Below are 18,631 nucleotides of genomic sequence, written 5' to 3' on the forward strand. Positions count from 1 at the left end.
ACTTGTTTGTAAACAATGACAAAAGGACTTCCTGTCAGTCCTGATGACACTGACATGTTCACTGATGGAAATGTTTACTGTTGAGAGGTAATTAAACACTTTGAGCAAGTTACAGGCTTTTTGCATGTATTCTGTTGAGTTGTGCTGTTTGTCCACACTGCTTTGAGAAATGCAGATACTGTTTTACAACTTTTTTCAAAATTGAAGGAAGGTAACAAAGCATAGACAGAAGGATAGATAGATAGATAGATAGATAGATAGATAGATAGATAGATAGATAGATAGATAGATAGATAGATAGATAGATAGATAGATAGATAGATGACTGTGCAGTTGCTCTTCTCTCTAACTGTACTCAATCTTTGCAGCCTCGCGCAGTCAATCAGCTCCGCCTCGTTGTATGCAAAACATCGTCAGTATCCGGAAATGGCAAATCCCGTGATATCAGAGGGGAGTGTTAGCATAGTATCGGAATGACTACAGTGCCTTTCTCTTTTCGAGCTTAAAACGTTGTCAGCGTTTATTGTCAGCTAACAGTTTAGCTCCGTGGTTGTGTACCGACATGGTCGTGCTCGTGTACCAGCAAGAACTTACCGGGATGACGCCTCTTGAAGGACCTAACGGAACTTAACGTTTAGCCGGAGCCCGACATCGGATTTGGGCCACACAAGCTAGCAGGCTAGTCAATACGCTGTGGCGGCTACATTACAAGCTAGATTGTGCTGCTCGGGCTGAATACCAGCAGTTATGGCGCGGCTAGTATTGGAGCAACTGTCAGATTTCGGGGACTATACTGGCAAAAAGGAGCTCACTGAAATACTTGAACTGACCAGTAACGAACACGAAGACTATCCGCCAAACGTCCGCCTGAGCCCGGATGGACGCCACATCCATGTCATTCTCCCTAAGCCTAAAGTCGGTCTTATGACTTTTGATAAGTATGAGAGACCCCAGGTGGGGAGGAAGCTGGACTTGTGGTTGACGCGAACTGTGCCCATTGTAGACATTTTATATTTGGACCCTAATAATAACAGCAGCAACAGAGGCACAGCGGTCGTGGCAGTGGTTTATGAAAATGGAAAAGCTGAGTTTTGGAAATTCCAGGAGTGCAAGCCCGGTTGGTATCTTCTGCAGACATCAGACCTGTGCAACGGTCCCCGAGCCCGAGTGGTTTCTGTTTGTACTTGCTCCAACCTTATCATCTGGTGTGAGGAGCGGCCACCTTCAGAAAGCTCCCCAGTTCTCAGCTCCACAAGGAACACCTTGAGATACTGTGTTTGCAGACGTGATTTTGAAGTAGAGGAGGGGGCTGTGAATTTAGGAGGCGTGAAAATCGCCCTACACAACAATCCTTATGTCACTGTTGTCAACTCTGGTGAATATGTGCATATGCTTCCTGATTTGAAAGTGAAGTCACTGATGAGCATCACAAAATTTTTCCTCTCCTGGTCACCTCTCTATGATTTCTTCAGGATCAGCAGCACATGTAAAAACACTCCCCTAAAGAAGCTTTCAGCAAAAGAGTCCGATTTTAAGAGGTTGGTGACAGACTCTTTAGGATACTTATCAGCTGTTGAACCACCTGAGATCTACAACTTTGCTCCTACAGGCTGTGGAGGGCTACTGTTGCTGCTCAGCACAGGTTGGCTATGTCTCCTTCAGAAAGATGGGACGCTGCGGCAGGTTTACAAACTAGCCGAAAACTGTTTGGTAAAACACAATATTCATAGTAGCATGTGCATGTACCAGGATACCTTGGCTCTGGTGGTAGGACGAAACCTGCATCTGATTGATGTAAACTCTGGCCGGGAGCTGGAAAAGATTGTGCTAAAGAGAGAGGGGCTATTATATGCGATCCGGGGCGAACGATGGATACCTCACTTGCTCTCAGAAACTGGACTTTTTTTGGTAATGAACAAGAAGATTGACTCTAGAGATTTTCTGAAATTTTCTGGTTTCAGTAGTATTCCTCCTGGAGCCCTCCTGGTAGAAGCTGTGTTTGAGGAGGCATGTAAATACTACCAGCAGAGGAGCCTGAGTGGCACCAAACTCACTGTGGACACTTTGAAGAAAGAGGGTAGATTCCAAGCTCCCATCTCTTTAACCAACATCCTTAGTAACTACTTGAGAACTGGGTCGGGACAGAAGGGAGCAGAGTTGTGGCAGACTAAAGGAGGTGGATGCATTGTAGGGCATGACAAGCTGATGGGCTCTCTGGAGGCTGAACTGAAGGCTCTGGTCTCTCTGGAGGAGATGAAGGGGAGTTTAGTGAGGGGAAACGTTAAAGAGGTGGAGGTAGTGTGTGAGAGTCTAATTGAGAAAGAAGTACTCAGACTGCTGTCATCCCCAGAACTGGATAAAGAGGCTCTGCTTTACTTCAACTCCATCTTTAGCATCTTTCCCTGCCAGGCTTGGAGGGCCACTCAAGCTGCTCTCCAGCTACACTACAACGGAGAGGGCTCTCTGTCCAGCAGGGCTCCTCCAGATGTATGGAAAACTGTCCTCAGTCCTGTTTCGACCACCTGCACCCCATCCTCACTCACAAACGGCGGGCCAAAGTACAATTGCAGCCCCAAAGATGATTATGTTGCTAATCATAAAGCCAAATATGTGAGCTCCACTCCCTCTGCTGTCCTACCTGTGTTTGAGCTCCTCTGCCTCTCAGTTTTACATTTCCAGCCCAGCTGGCTGCCCAAGTTTCTTGAGCTTGCCCAGCAGCAGAGCTCAGCGAGTTTAGGCCTCAGCCTGACTTCTTCCTCCTGGAGCTTCTCTGGTGGGAGGGGAGGGGAGGGGAGGGAGAACAATGTCCCACTCTACAAGCGAGCCCTGTGTGTGCTGTCCAGCCTGGGACCAGACAGAGACCAGGACCTTGACTTAGAAGTGGAGCTGCTGCTGGTAAGTTGGCGACCTAATGCCATCCTGCAGGCACTTAGGATCCTCATAGCCAAACAAGAGTGGAAGCGGGTCACTCAGGTGGCCCAGGAATTCTGCAAACAGAGTCCACTGCTCAACAAGGAGATTTTCACTACTCTGCTGTGTGAGGTGACCCAACACAGAAATCTGGACCCTTACCTGGACCTACTGTGGGCACTGTGTCCTGAAGACCTCACTGTCACAGCTATTCTGAACTTGGTGCTGAAACATCTCCCCTCCCCAAACACACTCCCTTTTTTATCCACATCCAGTACCACCTCTTTATCCCCTGCTCCATTTGCAGACCCTCACAGCAGCCAGTTGACCATCGGACTGTTGAAGCCCCTGCTGAGAAAAGTCCTTCAGCGGGAGACGAAGCCCAGCCAACACTATGTTGACATCCTCCAGTCCCCATTGTTTCCCCCTCCTGCACCTCCTCGTCAGCCTGCACAGCAGCCTGGGACTGCCGCGGGTCACGACGCAGACTCCTCTCTGGGCAAAAACATCACACCAGCTCTTCTTGCAGAAACACCTGAGCAGCAGTCCACACATACAACTGTGCAAAGGGCCAGAGTGGCTCTACCTGCTAACCCCCTCTAAGTAACATAAAAATGAACAAATACATTTGTCTAGTGGATCATTCCACTATCATATAATGTGCCCAAACTGTGAAGCAATGTGTTGACAATCAAATCAAATCAAAACAGAATATAATCTTTATATTATATACATATTACAGGTATAACCAGTAGAATGCAGTTATTTGTGATGTTTGAAAGTATTTTTAAACTGGGTAGTAATTTCAGATGATGCATGACTACTAGAAACTAGGAAATGACTGAAAATTATGCAGGTCATTATAAATTTCAATGTGTAAATACTGTATTGGCAATGTTATTTATCTTTTTGGCCATAACTTCTTGTGGATAAGAACATTATGGCCTAGTCTTGCACAAATAAGCTTAGCCTCTATCATACTACTCCCAATAAATAATAATATACTGTCTTAAAAGTGTTTAAATGCTCAGCCAAAAAAAAAAAAAGCCACTAACTTCTGTTTATTCTTATCCGTAGTATATTGGCCTTGAAAGTTGCTGATGTCTGCTAATTGTAGCCAACCATTGCTGAGTTTGTTTGTGCAGTGTTTTGACTTTGAATGTTTGTTGTAGGAGAGGAAGAGAACGAAGTGATTGTGTATCAAAGGTTCCTTTTGGTGCCATCTAGTTTTGTAAAATAAGTGCTTAAACAATTACCTGGTTTCACTGGGCAGTCTGGTCCAGACTGTGACCATTTTGATCTCTCGACTCCATCTTGTCCACTGTGCTCTTACAATCCAACTCATAGGACATTCCAGACTTAATGCCAAGTAAAAATCACCCCCAGTTCTACTTCAAATTAAATTTCGGAGTTAACTCGATTAGAATTTGAGTGTTGGGTTGGGCACGTTGTGACGAAGGCCCCTTGCTGTATGCAGAAGGCTCAGTACATATTCCTTCGTGGAACCAGGGAGAGTAATGTTAATAGGGATGTTAAGCTCCCTGTCCAGCCCGATTTTCTTCTTTAAACTGCACTTTTATTACCCCGGGCAGTATTGTTTGTGCTTTTGATGCATCATTTCAAATGGATGTGTTCTGATCAAGTGCTGTAATCAAACTTGTATTTAAGTGCCCATTGTCTTTGGTGGCTTTAATACATTCTGGTTGAACAATCCTTAGTTTGTTTTAGTCAAAGTGTTTTTGTGTGTATAAATGTGGAGCCCTGTAAAACAAAATGTTATTTAAATTGCTAAACTGCTAAAATGACTCCATGAATGAGGTACTGACAGAGAACTTCACTGACAATCAGACTCCAAAATGCTGCAAAACTGTTTGAGTGCCTTTCACAGTGCTGCTTTTCATTTACAGTATAGTGTCACATTTCTTCCTCAGCTTCAGTTGTGTTCTGGAGAATTGACGGAGGTGGAGCAGAGGATCTATTCCCTGTACAGTGTTTTTACTTTAATGAGGGCTTTGTGTAGGGGAAAAGCTTTTGGCTTCTGCAGTCAAGATCACTAAATTTAATTTTCATTTCCACTCCTATTAAAAGTCTCATTTCGAGCTTTGTACACTTGAACAAGCATGTACGTTATGCAAAGAGTTTCATTGTGTACCTGCAAGTCACAGGGAACTCCCTAACTTCCCTAGACTGGCCTTTTAGTCAGTTAATATGACTCTTCAGGTTAAATATTTGCCTTAAACTTTGCTGTTGGTTAACAAAAAGTTAACCACAGCTAGAGTTCTGTTGTATTTACTTTTTGTGTTACTCTCCTTTAAGTCTTATGTGACCAGAGAACATGTATGCAAGTATTTATGAATGGATGCCTTATGATATTAAACTGAAGTTAGTTATTTTGGCTGTCTCGTGTTTTACATATAAAGTTTTTGTCCTGCATTTAAACAGAGTGATCAAATATCTTACAATGGCCTTACAGCTATTGTGAAGTTGTAAAGTTGAGTGTTTTGGAGACGGGGTTTAGATTGCACTCAGGAAGTTTTCGAAAGCTTTAGTTTGTTGTTCCTGCTACAGTTATTAGAAATCAAATATCTGCCAACTTGTTTATAATAGAACTTACAAATGCGTCATTCATTGTCACCTGCTTACAAAGTCTGTGTTCTTACAGATTGCAGATCTGGTTTGTTTGCTCTGCCTGTATATTTTTTTCACACGGCAGCAGCAACACCACAGGTCTAGCTGACAGGGCACTATTGAGTGTTAACTAAAACATCAGGGATAATACTGTCTTTTATTTTAAGGTAACATAAAACCATTCTGCTGATGTAACGAACAACATGAGGTTTGCTGTGCACATTCAGATGCTCTATTGCCTGCATTTGTAAGTTTCACCATGTCCCTTGTAATCCACTTACAGCTGTAGTTTTATGTATGTATGTGTTCTTCTGAAGAGATTTGAGTGTGTAAATGCACTCAAATGTTTCTATGATCAGGGCCTGAAAGAGGAATATTTAGTCATTAACCAATAATCTTTTGAATCAGAGGCCACCTCTTAACTAATAGTGGTCACAACAAAAACAGAGTTCGAACATCGAGTCCATGTATGTGGCTGCTGCTTTTCACAGCAAATAGGCAGGTTCCACATGGGGATGTGAGGGTATAATCGCACCAGTGGAATACGTGGTGGACAGGTGGACAGTAGATAGTTGAGGGACTTGTATCTTCACTGTAAGAGGTTGAGAGTGATGAGAGGCAGTGTCTTTCCAAACAGCAGCAAAATGGCAGAGAGCCACAGAAACAATCCTAACCTGATACCTAACATGCCAGAGCCAACCGATTCTCTCCTAATTCCTCTTTCTTTCTCTTTCGCTTTGTCTCGTAGTTTTTCTTCAGATGGAGTTTCAATGTGCCCGGCCTGTCGCGTTACAAGGTTTGAGTCATCCCGGTGCTGTATTGCCATTATTTCAAATGTTCTAATTACAGATACAGGCTTTGTCTGAACAATACAGTAGTACATCTAAACTGATGCTGGCATGCCCTGCCAACGTCATTGTTCTCTGCCTGTCTATGACGAGGCCACGTTATCATACAGAGCTGCCTGAATCAGCAGAGGGTTAACGGCACTGAAGAATTGATTTCACCACATTAAAGCTTAGCAGTGCATTTGTTGATCAGTAACAATTTTATTTACAGTACAGTAGTTTTCACAAGTGCTAGCAGAAATGTTCAGAACCTTTTGATTACATTGACCAAACAAACCATATAAAGTGCTGTGTAACAGAATGATAAAGTACAAGCTGCTATTGAGTACAAAATAGTACAAAATATTCACGAAATCATGAATCACGGTCAAAACCAATATAAAAAACATTTGAAAATACACTGGTAACAAATAACATATAGTATAGTGACAAGTTCCTTTTCAATTCCAACATTAGTGCAAATAAAAGTGTTTCCCATTAAACTGCAAAACAGTAGTGGTGAATAGAATCTGTGCAATGAATCTGTTAAATTATTGAAGTTTGAGTTTGGGATTATAAATCTTATGTTTTATTACAAAAAAACATGTTAGATCTACATAAAACATTTGGGCCCCAAATAAAGAACCTCAAAGAAACCAAAGTTAGGGTTTTAGGACCCCACCACTTTCTCTTTCTCAGGTTTGGCCTGGGTGCGACGTGGTTCCACATGGTGAGGAACTGTCTTAACAAGTTTTAAACCAGATTCCAAGAGGGTAGAAGAGAATCAGCAGCTGGTGAACATAAGCTGTGTGACGTGGTAAGGAGGCATAGGAGGAGCCCTATTACCAGTAACAGAAGGCACAAAGTCTGTTGTCCAAAAATGACACAAAGCACATCAAACAGTAAGTTCGGCCGACTTGGCACAAAGGTTATCTGGGAAATTGCTAAGTCACTGACACTGATCAGACAGTCCAAAAGGCATTGCATGACATAAACCTCTATGCACACTATCCAAGATGAAAACTACTGCTCGCAAAGTAGTAAAATGTAATTTGCCAAACAACAAAAAGTTAAGCCTAATAATTACTGGCAGCACGAGCTTTGACCTAATTAAACAAACTAAATTAGTTTGGGTCACATGGGATCCACCATGTTTGGTGTCCTTTCTTGTCTCAAGAAGCTCAGCAGAAGAGGAGTGTCCCAACACCCAAAAACCACAGAAGAATTTATAAAGTAGAAAAAAGTGAAAACTAGCAAAGACAACCTGAAAAGAATCATGTTTGCAGAATTGCTCCACAGATCTGTCACAGACTGGCATCTTAAATTACTAGAACAATTAAATGGACAACAAAAGAAAACATGAAATATTAACATTTCATTACATGTAATAATAATATTAATAAAGAAGAAATTTAATAAAGACTAATGAAAGGTTTAGTGAGGTTAGTTGCAGCTGACTCTTAAATATGGGCTTGTCCTTTATAGTTTTATTAAACATTTGTGGGGGGGTTTAAATAATAAAAGTAGTTCTAAAGTTTTGGACCCGTATTTATTTAAAATAGTTTAGCCAAAACTTTAGAACCATCTCTTCTTACAATGCACTCCAGTATGACCCACTTTGACCACAATAATAAACAGAGTGTAGAATTATCACATTTCTTACAGTTTCAACTTAGAAAAATGGGAAATTATAACATTGTAAAAGTCGAATTTATGGCAGAGCTGCTGTATTGGATTGTTTTAGATTGTACAACTGTACCTAATAAAGTGTCTCTCTCTCTCTCTCTCTCTCTCTATAGAGAGAGAGAGAGAGAGAGAGAGACCAATAAGTTGTATTTCCTTAACATTTTTGTGTCATAGAACAATATTCTGTAAGAATGCAGCAGCACGGTCAGTTAACATTGTACATTAAATAAAATCTGAATAATTGTGTAAAACAATGAAGGGAATCAATCTCATTTTAAATTGGAAATTATGAAAAGAAAATCCCTGCTGACTCCTTTATGCCCTGTGTCTCCCTGAGGTCCATTCAGACATGTATCCTATGGAGAATGCGGTCTTTAGGAATGTTTGTTTCTCCACCTAATGGTGAAAATTGGAAAGATACACACCAGTTTTGCCAGAGTGACAATGTGCCACATCTGAGCAGGAATCCACCACAGGTATTAACTTCGCCGAGCATTGCCACATTTGTGGCTGCAGTCTTTTAACATTGCACCTCTAGGCCTCACTCACTGCACTTTCATTTGGGCTCGTGGGATATGGGTCATAACTATATGGTTGCTGGAAACACAGATGTTAACAGCAGTCAGAAGCAGGCCAGCAGTCAATTTCCAACAATTTTTACACATCAGCACCATGGATACATGTGTAAACAAATCTAGTACATGCATGTCTGTTGTCTGTGCTACTTACTCATAGACATCTGTGTACTTCATTCTCCTGTAGTACTTGGCTAATTTTATAGAAAAGATGATACTGGGGATAAAGAAGATCATGCACCAGCCCAAACTAAGCCAGAAAGCATTCTAAAGGGAGAGAGAGAGAGTCATTTATAAGTTTGACAAACATAGATATTACTTCATAATCTCTATACTTAACGAAAACAGATTGTTAAGAGTAGTGATGGAGGTGGACCATCTGATCCTTACCAGTGACTCCACCACCTGTGAACAGACAATTGTCTTCATGAAGTCTACAGCTCCTGCCACAGGCTGACAGAGGCCCACCCGCTGCTTAATCTGAGGAAGGGTATACACATCAGAAATGGTGGGAAACTCGTGTGTACACAATACATACAAAAAGTACACACAAGTGCAGCCAAAGATTTGAACATAATTTACCATCGACTTAGCCCAGTTAGCATAAGCAGTGAAGTAACCCAGCTGACAGTCCAAAAATGTTTTGCTTTCCTAGGATTAAGAGAGAGAGAGCAAGACAGTAAATTCCACAGATTGTTAGCATGCCTTACAGTGGGAAGTCATGAGGAATCAGTATAGTGCCAATCCATTTCAGGAGTGTGACATCTCGATAAATTCTATGAAGTAAATAGTCACAATAGCAATATGAATAGATAGATAAAGGAAAATATATTTATGCAATGGATTTTTTACAAAATGTGTAAGCAAATGTTTGGTGATCTAATTGTCAGTAAATTATTGCCTGATATCTTTCATTCATCTGTGTCATTGTTGCAAAGAAATACAGAGTAAATGAGCTTCACTGTTGCACCGGGTGACATGATCCTTCATTATAATGAATTCTAGTATTGCAGTTACTTCAAGTCATTTTCACGTATGATGTCCTGGCATCATATTTACTGCTGTTAGAGCAACATTTCTACAAATTGTTATTTAATTTTGCTCTCAATGTTTACATGACACAAAATAGACATTAGAAAAAACATTGACTGTACTAAATGTGACACTGGATGCCTCAGTGCATCTACTACACTTCAAAGCAATTAGTGATACGTTATTAAAATACACACCTAACTACAGCTGAACACAAACAAACAAACAGTAATATGAAATATACACTGCAGACATGGAAACACATTGTTCTAACTACAAGCAGGACACCTGTGCTATTTGAGCCACCTCCCCCTCACAGCCCCCTCGGGCTAAATGACTGACTGACCACAGGCATTAACAGACCACATGAAGCACTTTTTTCTTTCTAACTAATGTGACTCGTGACTCTACTCACGGTCTTGATGATCTGTGTTGCATTTGTGTTGAGGAAGTCTTGCGCTATTCCCACGTTGTTCAGCACCTCCCCCACGGTTCCCTGGAAGAGCCAGAGAGAAGAGAATGAGTCACAGAAAGAATGAGAGGAGAATGAGTGGTTATTTTAGGTGTTAAGTCACTGTACTAACATTGATTTTTCCAATGATGGATCGAAGGCCGTTGATGCTCGAATTGAGTGTTTTCTGAAAGCAAAAGCAGTACATGACATGCCACATTCAGATAGAAGGATAGAAACTATAAGGAGATTAGGGAGAGATGGCAGCAAAGATTGGGAAAGTCGCTCACCAGTTGAGGGATGATAATCATTTCTATGTTGGCCTGAAGCTGCCTCAGGTCCCTGGCCTCATTGTAAAGCTCATTTTTAATATCTGTGTTTGTCTACAAAACAAAATCGCTTCTTATTAGACAGAAGAAATCAGAGCAGTGTAAAACGTGATGTGGTATATATGTTAATGTCCAGTAACTCACTGTGGTGTCTGAAAGGTTACCAAGAATATCTGCTGTTGTATTCAGATTAATGCTGGAAATGCTGTTCATCTGAGAGAGACAAGCAAGAAACTCTAAATCACAAATACATGATACACGATGCGTGTACTGACAGCACAACTACACACAGATGCCAGCCTATGAATAATTCTTACAGTATCCATTATGGCTGGTGTATCAAACTTTGTAGCCATGGCGGTGAAGCTACTGAGTTGGCTTTTAACGTCAGGGTTCAGAAGAGTGATGGTTGGCAGAGTAATGTTTGTTTTGTCAAACTGCTGCTGAATCTGTCCTGTGTACTATGTGACCACGACATAGTAGAGCAAGAGAAGAAAAAAAAACAATGATATGACAATTAAATTATGGAAAGCATAAAAAAAATTACTTATGAACATTATTTATTTATCATTTGAAAGCCAGTAAGGAAACTCACTTTAGAAACATTGAGCAGATCGTCAAGGTTTATGACCTCAGACAAGTGTAACGCTGTCCACACAGGCTGGTTGGCTTCACAGCTTCTGCAAACATTAACATCAAATGCATACAACTTCATAACTCCTGTTCATTTTACATTCACAAAGAAAATTGAGAACAAAATCACACAAAACCTGAATGTATTTTCTGGGTCAATAGACGTTATAAGAGATCAAATAAAAAAAAAAGCCATACACATACAGTATGGACATGTGTTTGTTAATGTATAAGAGGTGATTTTTATTACGTACGTATAAATTTCGGAGATGCTGAGTTTGGTTTTCAATCCTAAAGTTTGACCTATGTCCAAGTTTGGAATTAAACCGGGAGTATCAATGAACTGTGAGGAGAAAAGATATTTATTTACTGAAAGATATTTAACATCTGTATCATCTCTAGTATATTTCTATTTATTGTCATTGTCCACGTATGTGCAGATATAGGTGCCGCTGTGTATCATTACCTTTAGCAGTTGTCCATTGCTCAAGGGCTGACAGATCAACGTGTAAACATTCCCGCCCAGCAGGAACAGCAGCAGCACCACTATCATGAAGAGCCAGGAGAAGAGAAAGCTAAAACCTGCACCCCTGCAGAACACATTCAGGTAAGAGAGCAAACCAAGGAGGTAATACAGTTCAGACAGTTAGATGTTTCAGAATAAGAGTATCAGTCCTGTGACGAAATATGACAGTGCACTCACATCATGAAGAGGGTCCCTCCACAGTCTGCTGTGCAAGAGCGTTTTGTGGGATCTGCTTTGGGTGCCAGACCCAAAGGACCTAGGACCAGACCCAGGACATTACACGCCACAACAAGGAGGACCACGCAGCACAGGGCTATACTCACACTCCATCTGAAAAAGCATGCACACACAGTGACTGATTCTGGGTTTTTCTTTTATTGATGAATGTTTCTTTTATTGGTGCATGTTTGCACTACCTGATAAATTCTGCCTTTTTAACCTCTGGGGTGACGACGCTGATCTGTGTCTGTGCCTGGTTCAGAATGCTTGACACATTGGTCAGTGTAGATAAAGGGATCTTACTGCTAACCTGGGAGATCTGTGTTTTTATGTCAGCCAGCTGCTGCTTACTGCCTAAAAAACACAGAGCACAAATACATGTTTTAACCACTGATCTTATTCAACTAAATAATTCATGTTTAAAAGAGAAGTCTAAAATTGTAGGTGTAAATGTGCTCACTTACTCTCAACTACATCTTTGGTGGCATTGGTCACCATCTCGGGAGTGTTGTTGAAATAGGCCTCAACCTGAAATGAAGACAAGTGGTGGATTCCTTTTTGTGTAGTACATAAAAAATGACAAAAGTTTATTTTTGTCTCTCTGTCAGGCTCTTTTACATGACTAAGTCAGGTGGTGATTTATTTCATTTTACACAAATAACTGCCTTAATTAAACAATTTTTCCCATTTTTTACATTATCTTTGGTTAAAGCCCGTTCACACTTTCCCCCAGGATCTGGTGAGTTCACAATGCTGGCATTATATTTTAAATATTCACAATTTTATTAGCATATTTTCGTTTGTCCGACATCACTGACCTCCTTGACTTTGGACTTGAGATTAATATTGATGAGTTCATTCACTGCAGACTGGAGCTCGTTTAAGCCTGGAATCTGCAGAAAACAATTAGATGTTATATCCTAAACTGCCTGAAGGGTGCAGCAGAATTCAGTAAACGAGTTATCCTAGGCCTCGCATAATTAATTAATAATTAATTCTGAACAATAATAATGTCCTTGTGTTGTGACTCTCATTCTTGTGTTCTCTGTGATTACAGAGAACACAAGATTACATATAGGCAAAGACAGTGAGGAGAGGGGAGTCTGTATCTGTCACAGTTAGAGGGTAGGAGGAATGGGGAATAACAGATGGGAGGAAGACAAATCAGCTGTTCAGGCAAAGCCAAAAATGAAAAGATTTTATGTGTCACACTTTCTCAGCCTGCATCAGTCATGATTTTATTGCATAAATGATTCTTCCTGTTGCTACATAAGGATAACTCAAATCCAGTAACAGGACTGATTCTTTCATAACGAGTTACTCCCTAAAACTCTTTTCCGCACTCAGCACTTGATGTGTTCAGACCAACATCTATTTTGCCTGTGCTGTTCAAAGATTGAATCAATCAATTATTCCATTCAAGAAAAAATAATACCAAAGCCAGTACTTACATTGATCGAGGTGTCGATTGTTAGTTTCTCTAGCACAGACTTTTCGTTGCTACACCCAGTGCAGTTTGGGTTGGATAAAGTGTTATTGATGCGGTTTTTAACATCAGTGATGTTCATCTTGAGGTGGTTCAAACTGGACTGGAGCTGGCTTAAAGATGAGTTAAATGTGTTCAGCTGAACACTGATGTTTACAGCCTCTGCACATACAAATATAAAACACATAAAAATTAGTCATTTTAAGGCACGTATCTATTCTTTTTGATACAATTTGACTAAATAAAAGCTGAACTCTTAAAAAAGTGAGCGATATACAGTTAAGAGCAATAAAAAATTTATAAGTAAAGTAGATACATTTCAGCTGTTTTGTAGAGCTATTTTGCACATTGCTCTTCTGAGCATGTTCTGCATTAGTGGGTGTGCAGTGTTAAGAAACATGTCGGTAAATCATGTGTCATTACTTAACTTGACTCTGAAACTCTGGAAACAGTCACAATTAATCACAAAATACAGAGGTTCTTGAAATTATTCTTTGATTCCTATCAGTTGGGTGCATGATTCCTAACCTAAGCCTTCCAGCCTTGCAGTCTATTCTACTTAAAATTTAAAAAAAAAATGAATAAGAAGCATTGTAATTATTATTATATTACATTTCCATTCATTATGACTGCAAATTTAAATTATATTTCAAATGTGTTTTGGTTTATGGACAGATTTTGAGAAAATGAACCCAAAAATACAAAGGTCCTTTTCTGGCTGTGAGCATACAGTATGCCCCCAAACGGTAGAGATAAATATTAATGACCTCATTTTAATTTGGAGCAAAATATGTGCTTTCAACTGAGTTTCCAACAAGATATGTAAATAACAGTCACCACAGAGACAGAGACCACTTGGGCCCTGGGGCCTGGGCTCAGTGGCACCATTTGGTAATCTGTCTGTGGGGGAAAGAGTGGTTGGGATTATTATTTCTGTACTTGCATGTTTCTGTATGCATTTCACTTTATTGTCCAATTACCAATAAAAACATTTGGTCATTAAAAAAACCTTTCAGGATACTGAAGACAAACTTTTCAAAGTTAGTGTGAAATGTGCTCGTGAGCAGGACCTATGTTGTTTCCGATCTATCAAATATGCACACAAGCATTTACACGCCCAGAATTAAACAAGACAGAACACGCAAGTACATCATACCTTGGTCCAGAAGAGTAACTGAGCTCAGCACTGGGTACAAAGTTCCTCTGAGCTGCTGCTGGATCTTTGTTCCCAACTGAGGTCCAATGGCTAATTCAGACAGACAAACAGACGCTTTATCGTGCGAAGAGAGCAAACACTGTAACACAGCAATTAGAATGAGCAAAAGTGATTTCTCTACTTTAGCATTATCAGTTCCCACTTTTTACCATCTAGGTTGCTGATAACTTTCTGTACGATGCTGTAGCTCTCATTCACCACATAGTTGATTTGCTGGAGATAGGCAGAAGAAAAACAAAGTATTTTAAAGGCTGCATTCAAGATATGGGTTGAAATACAGCATACAGATTAAAGGACTTAAGCACATATAGCTGCTTCTGCAAATGAAGAACAAACAGAACACAACCCTGTCACATGTATTTTGAGATAGTTCTATTGACCTTGCAGAGTGGAGCTGGTGTTTAATCAGTGGACTGACTAGAAATCTGAGGTGTGTTTCAATACATCAGTCTCTTACCTGTGGCACAGCAGTGAGGAAGGTGTGGATGTTGTCGATCATTTTGTTAAACTGCTCTGGACTCTGGTCCACACTCACGTTTAGGTCTTCGTTACTTTTGAACATACAGACGTTGCCAGCGCTAAAAGCATCACAGATGCACGCACGCATGAACATACACACATACACAAACTCAGTTAAATGTGTCATGAACATAATGCTGTTCAAGAGAGATGCACACGGGCAGTAAGGCATGCACATTCAAGCTGCCAATTTCAGATAACACATCATTATGCTGTTCGAAAACGCACATGATAGCACACACTCACAGAATAATGACTGTAGTTATGAATGCACTCCAGTAGAGAGTTCTTCTGCGACAATGAATGGAGGATGACTGCTTCTGGTACATGTTCCCACCACAGTTGCCACAGCAGCGACAGCATGCCAAGAAGAGACCAACTATGGGCATCAGAACGATGTAAGAGATCCCAATGGCCACGCAAACCAGAAAACCTATTTCATACATCAGGACCTAAACAGAACACACACACACAGACAAATTATATCTAGTTCAACTAAAAGGGCACACATATCAATTTCGAAGCCAAAAACCAAGAACTGCAACAGGTTTTCATGGTCTGTTGTGACGTAAAACACTGACATATCACTACTGAATAGATTTACTTCATTGTGGTGACGCTCCATAATCAGAGGGGAGGAAAGAGTCTTAGTCAACTAGGATACACACAAGGATGTTTGCATGTGATACATTCTCAGATTACCCATTTCAGGGAGAGCAGGGAGACCTTCTGAGAAGGTTAAGTATCTTGCCTGTTTGTGATACATATAAAAATGTGTATATATTTACTTACTTCTTTGGTGCTTTCTGATGGCACTTTACTAATCTCATTCTTTATTTTCAGGATCAGATCTGGAGGAAAATAAAAGAGAAAAACATTTTTGGGGACCTTTTTTCCATTCAGAAGACACGGGAACACTACTTTTAGATGCTAGAAAGAGTTAATTATTATTATCCACTGTCAGTACAAAAGCCCAAACAATGGGACAATGTGTCCTGTTCTCTGTACAAATGTTTTAATCTCTCGCATTGTAAAAGTGGAAATCTGACACTTCTATCTTGTGGTTTCTAGGATACCAAGAGGAAGTCAGGTTTATGTCCTAACAACACAAAACACAGGTGCGGGTAACTGAGAGGACATGTTGGTCAGGTCCACTTTATATGGAGCAGTTTGTTTGTCACTATCGGTCTCCTTTAGTTCAGGTGGCACAATGTTTTAGTTGTTTCATTAATCTCTGTATGGGGTGTCTTAATTACAGCGAATTAATAACAATTTTCATGAGAACTGGTGAACCTCTTTAGTATATGTTTATAATTGGCTAGCACTCCTATGCAAATCACTGAGAAATATGAATACATTTTGGATGGCCAGCTTACGGATATTAATTTGAGTCTTCCAGTCGCACACTGGAACGCTTCTGTTCCTTTTTGTTTAAATAATTGAGAGGTCCTCTACATGACCTCCTCCCTTCTGTAAGCTCCTTATTATTTGCTTTGTTACTTTATTATTTACTTAACATTTATCTCAGGTTACAGTAAGCCATCCATGACCATGTGTTAAAGAACCATTGACATACAAATTTAAAAAAAAAGTCTCTTTATGTGTCACAGAGTGGCTAACACCTAATACCCACTCACACATTGAATGCCTTTGACCTGGGCAAAGGTTACCAAACATGTTTTGTATCCATTTATTTGCTTTTTTAAAATCAATACTGAGCAGGAAGTAATACACAAAATAAAATGGGATTTCAAAGTGATACGCAACAGGTCGCAAGGACAACACAGATCTGAGTCACACAAGTGTTAAAGATTAACTGTTTGATTGAAGGTTAAATTTTATTCACTTGCAAGTTACCCAGGACAAAATTATAAACGTCTTTAGATAGAACATATCACCAGAAGATATCAGAACGTGGACAGAAAAGATTTATATTAGTAATATAAATGACACTAACCTCCAGGAAAAGGGTTAGGCTGGACTGTGTGGAGGAAAGAATGGACTAGAGGTGCTATAAACCCTGCACTGGTATCCTGTGCAATGTTCTGGTACTGGGGCTGTGTGAGGCTCTGTGGGGCCACGGCTGCTGAACAGGAAGATTGTGGAGGGACAGACTGTGCCAGGCTAAGCCCCAGCAGCATTACTCCTACTCCGGCCCTGAGTGCTCCGGTACTGCTCCCCCACGTCCAACTCCTCATATTTTCGCTTAACCCCATGGTTACAGATGAGACGGGTTGTGAAAGTATTGACCGAAGAAAGAGGGTTTAAGGAGTGATCAGCTCATCGCAAAAGCTCTGTGTCTGAAAACAAGACAAAAACAGTGACACGCTCACACAAGGCAGGAGAATATGAAATTGCTGAAGAAACCCACGGAATGACTCACACACAATGAGGCAGCAACGCTGTTCTTTACAACATGGCAATGGTACAAAAAAATAAAATAAAATGCTGCTATTTTTCCAGAGAAATTCAACAATGGCAATTTGGAAATGGAAAATCTACATGTTAAGCCAATGGTTCTTTAGTTTCTGAGAATAACCATGTTCTTTAAATCTCTACTTACTTGACAGTTGCTGACAGTTACAGAATTTACAGAGTCACTGAACAAAAGGGTATGAAGCATGAAGGATTTCTATAGCTTGTCTTTCTACAGTTTATTTTCTATTTCTATGGCTATTAGTAGTGTAAACACACAGACAAGCATCATCCCCCTCTGATACCTGTATAACCTCTGTTTATCTAAACCCAGTAGTTTAGCATTTAACAGAACATCAGTGTTTCCTCGTACAAAACACTGACTGAACATTTGAATAAATTACACCTCAAAGCACGCTTATCAAGTGTGGGTTTTTTAGGTGTAGCTCTCATAAGCAAATAACTTTATAAGTGTAAGGCCCGTGACTAACCAAACAGTTCTTCTTCTCTTGGATACTATAATTAACTAATGCAATGACTGTATTAGTGACTCTTTGCCATAACATACATTAACCTGAGGATATCTCTTGTACATACATCAATATAAGCAATTAATCCACTTGTCCATCTAAAGCTGTAAGCTAGAAGGTGAAAAACAATCAGCTAGAAGTGAAAAGAGGAAAATTAAGATATGTAAATGAAAACAGTACATAGCGCGGAAAAGCAGAGTTACAATGTCATGTATTTTTTTAATTATTTCTGTCAACTCGCCTACCTTGGCTACAGAGTGAAGAACAGTCACAGTTGCTCTGATTTCCAGGGCCGTGTGACTCCTAATGTCTCGTGGAAACCTGAAATGCTCTGTGGCTGCTGTCAACTTGCAGCTGATTGTGTACTCAGCAGGACAAGGCAGGCACTATGAAAGAGGGAGGGAGAGAAGGGATCCAAGGAGGGAGAGAGGGTGGGTCTTTAAGAGATTGGTTGAATTCAAGAAGGGAACTGTGTGGGCCAAAAGGGGTTTCTCCGTGTTTGTTGTGTTTACACACATCTAAATGTTAACCCAACAATTCTCAAAAACATTTTAGCAGACATTGCTGGCAACAGCAACAAAATTGTATTTTCCCCATGTTAAAACTGTTGTCAGAAGAAACAAAGTATGACTGCAGCTTAACAAACCAG

The 18,631-nt window shown here is 40.3% G+C and overlaps 2 protein-coding genes across 2 annotated transcripts; one reads left to right on the forward strand and one right to left on the reverse strand.

Annotated features, from left to right (window-relative positions):
- Nucleotides 1-418: 418 nt before the first annotated feature.
- Nucleotides 419-5,298, forward strand: LOC137135919 (BLOC-2 complex member HPS6). The gene has a single exon (XM_067520745.1). The coding sequence runs from the start codon at nt 748-750 to the stop codon at nt 3,511-3,513; it is 2,766 nt and encodes a 921-aa protein (XP_067376846.1). The 5' UTR covers nt 419-747; the 3' UTR covers nt 3,514-5,298.
- A 1,192-nt stretch (nt 5,299-6,490) lies between these two features.
- Nucleotides 6,491-18,368, reverse strand: prom2 (prominin 2). Its single transcript, XM_067520759.1, has 24 exons — nt 18,228-18,368; nt 16,995-17,337; nt 15,830-15,888; nt 15,284-15,489; nt 14,976-15,096; nt 14,668-14,731; nt 14,459-14,548; nt 13,268-13,464; nt 12,635-12,709; nt 12,281-12,344; nt 12,014-12,170; nt 11,775-11,927; nt 11,538-11,661; nt 11,326-11,414; nt 11,034-11,118; nt 10,756-10,899; nt 10,583-10,651; nt 10,400-10,492; nt 10,243-10,296; nt 10,074-10,154; nt 9,209-9,277; nt 9,017-9,106; nt 8,781-8,893; nt 6,491-8,648 (listed from the first exon to the last, which is right to left on the reverse strand). Exons 2-24 carry the CDS (start codon nt 17,251-17,253, stop codon nt 8,597-8,599), a joined length of 2,508 nt encoding a protein of 835 aa, XP_067376860.1. The 5' UTR covers nt 17,254-17,337; nt 18,228-18,368; the 3' UTR covers nt 6,491-8,596.
- Between the last annotated feature and the right edge of the window lie 263 nt (nt 18,369-18,631).

This window comes from Channa argus, chromosome 1 (genome assembly GCF_033026475.1).
Source record: "Channa argus isolate prfri chromosome 1, Channa argus male v1.0, whole genome shotgun sequence".
NCBI lineage: Eukaryota > Metazoa > Chordata > Actinopteri > Anabantiformes > Channidae > Channa > Channa argus.

Excerpts from the sequence above, each read along its gene's own strand:
- LOC137135919 (XM_067520745.1), top strand. The coding sequence starts at position 748 with ATGGCGCGGCTAGTATTGGAGCAACTGTCAGATTTCGGGGACTATACT.
- prom2 (XM_067520759.1), bottom strand. The coding sequence starts at position 17,253 with ATGGGGTTAAGCGAAAATATGAGGAGTTGGACGTGGGGGAGCAGTACC. Across the intron at positions 10,297-10,399 it reads TGATTATCATCCCTCAACTG|AAAACACTCAATTCGAGCAT; the intron begins GTGAGCGACTTT and ends TTTTGCTTTCAG. Across the intron at positions 9,107-9,208 it reads CTAACTGGGCTAAGTCGATG|ATTAAGCAGCGGGTGGGCCT; the intron begins GTAAATTATGTT and ends ACCCTTCCTCAG.